Here is a 361-nt window from a genome sequence, read left to right as displayed (position 1 = left end):
TATTTTTGCTTTTTTGTAGCCGCTACAAGACCCTCTAACTTCTTTCCGGGTGTCATTGAGCTGTTTGGAAGAGATAAAAATTATTTCTATCTATATTTAAGTGCTGTTCAACTTCTGTGACAAGCAAAACTGGACAGCCAAAGTTCAGGAGAAGTGGACTTTGCAAGGCAGTTAGTTTTGGTTAGACAGAATTGTCTTCTCGTTGTTGTTGCTGCTGAAGGAGCAGCTGACGGCAGCCAGCACCATCCCAGCCCAGCACTGGGCGCACCGGGTGCAACTACGTTTCAGAGACATCTTCTATTTTACCTTTCCTTTCCGCCACATAGGGTGCGGTCTAGCACCCACCTGGTGTGGTGCCGCA

General features: G+C 47.1%; 1 protein-coding gene across 1 annotated transcript in view; it reads right to left on the bottom strand.

Moving 5' to 3' along the window:
* Window positions 1–56, bottom strand: part of NPL (N-acetylneuraminate pyruvate lyase (dihydrodipicolinate synthase)) — a 10,659-nt gene extending 10,603 nt beyond the window's left edge. The window contains 1 exon segment of the mRNA XM_010146181.1: window positions 22–56. Coding sequence (XP_010144483.1) covers window positions 22–56 — 35 coding nt within the window.
* Window positions 57–361: the final 305 nt, after the last annotated feature.

Source organism: Buceros rhinoceros, unplaced genomic scaffold (assembly GCF_000710305.1).
Source record: "Buceros rhinoceros silvestris isolate BGI_N320 unplaced genomic scaffold, ASM71030v1 scaffold13182, whole genome shotgun sequence".
Lineage (NCBI taxonomy): Eukaryota > Metazoa > Chordata > Aves > Bucerotiformes > Bucerotidae > Buceros > Buceros rhinoceros.
Note: the sequence above shows the minus strand (reverse complement) of the source record. Positions and strands in the feature narration are given on the sequence as shown.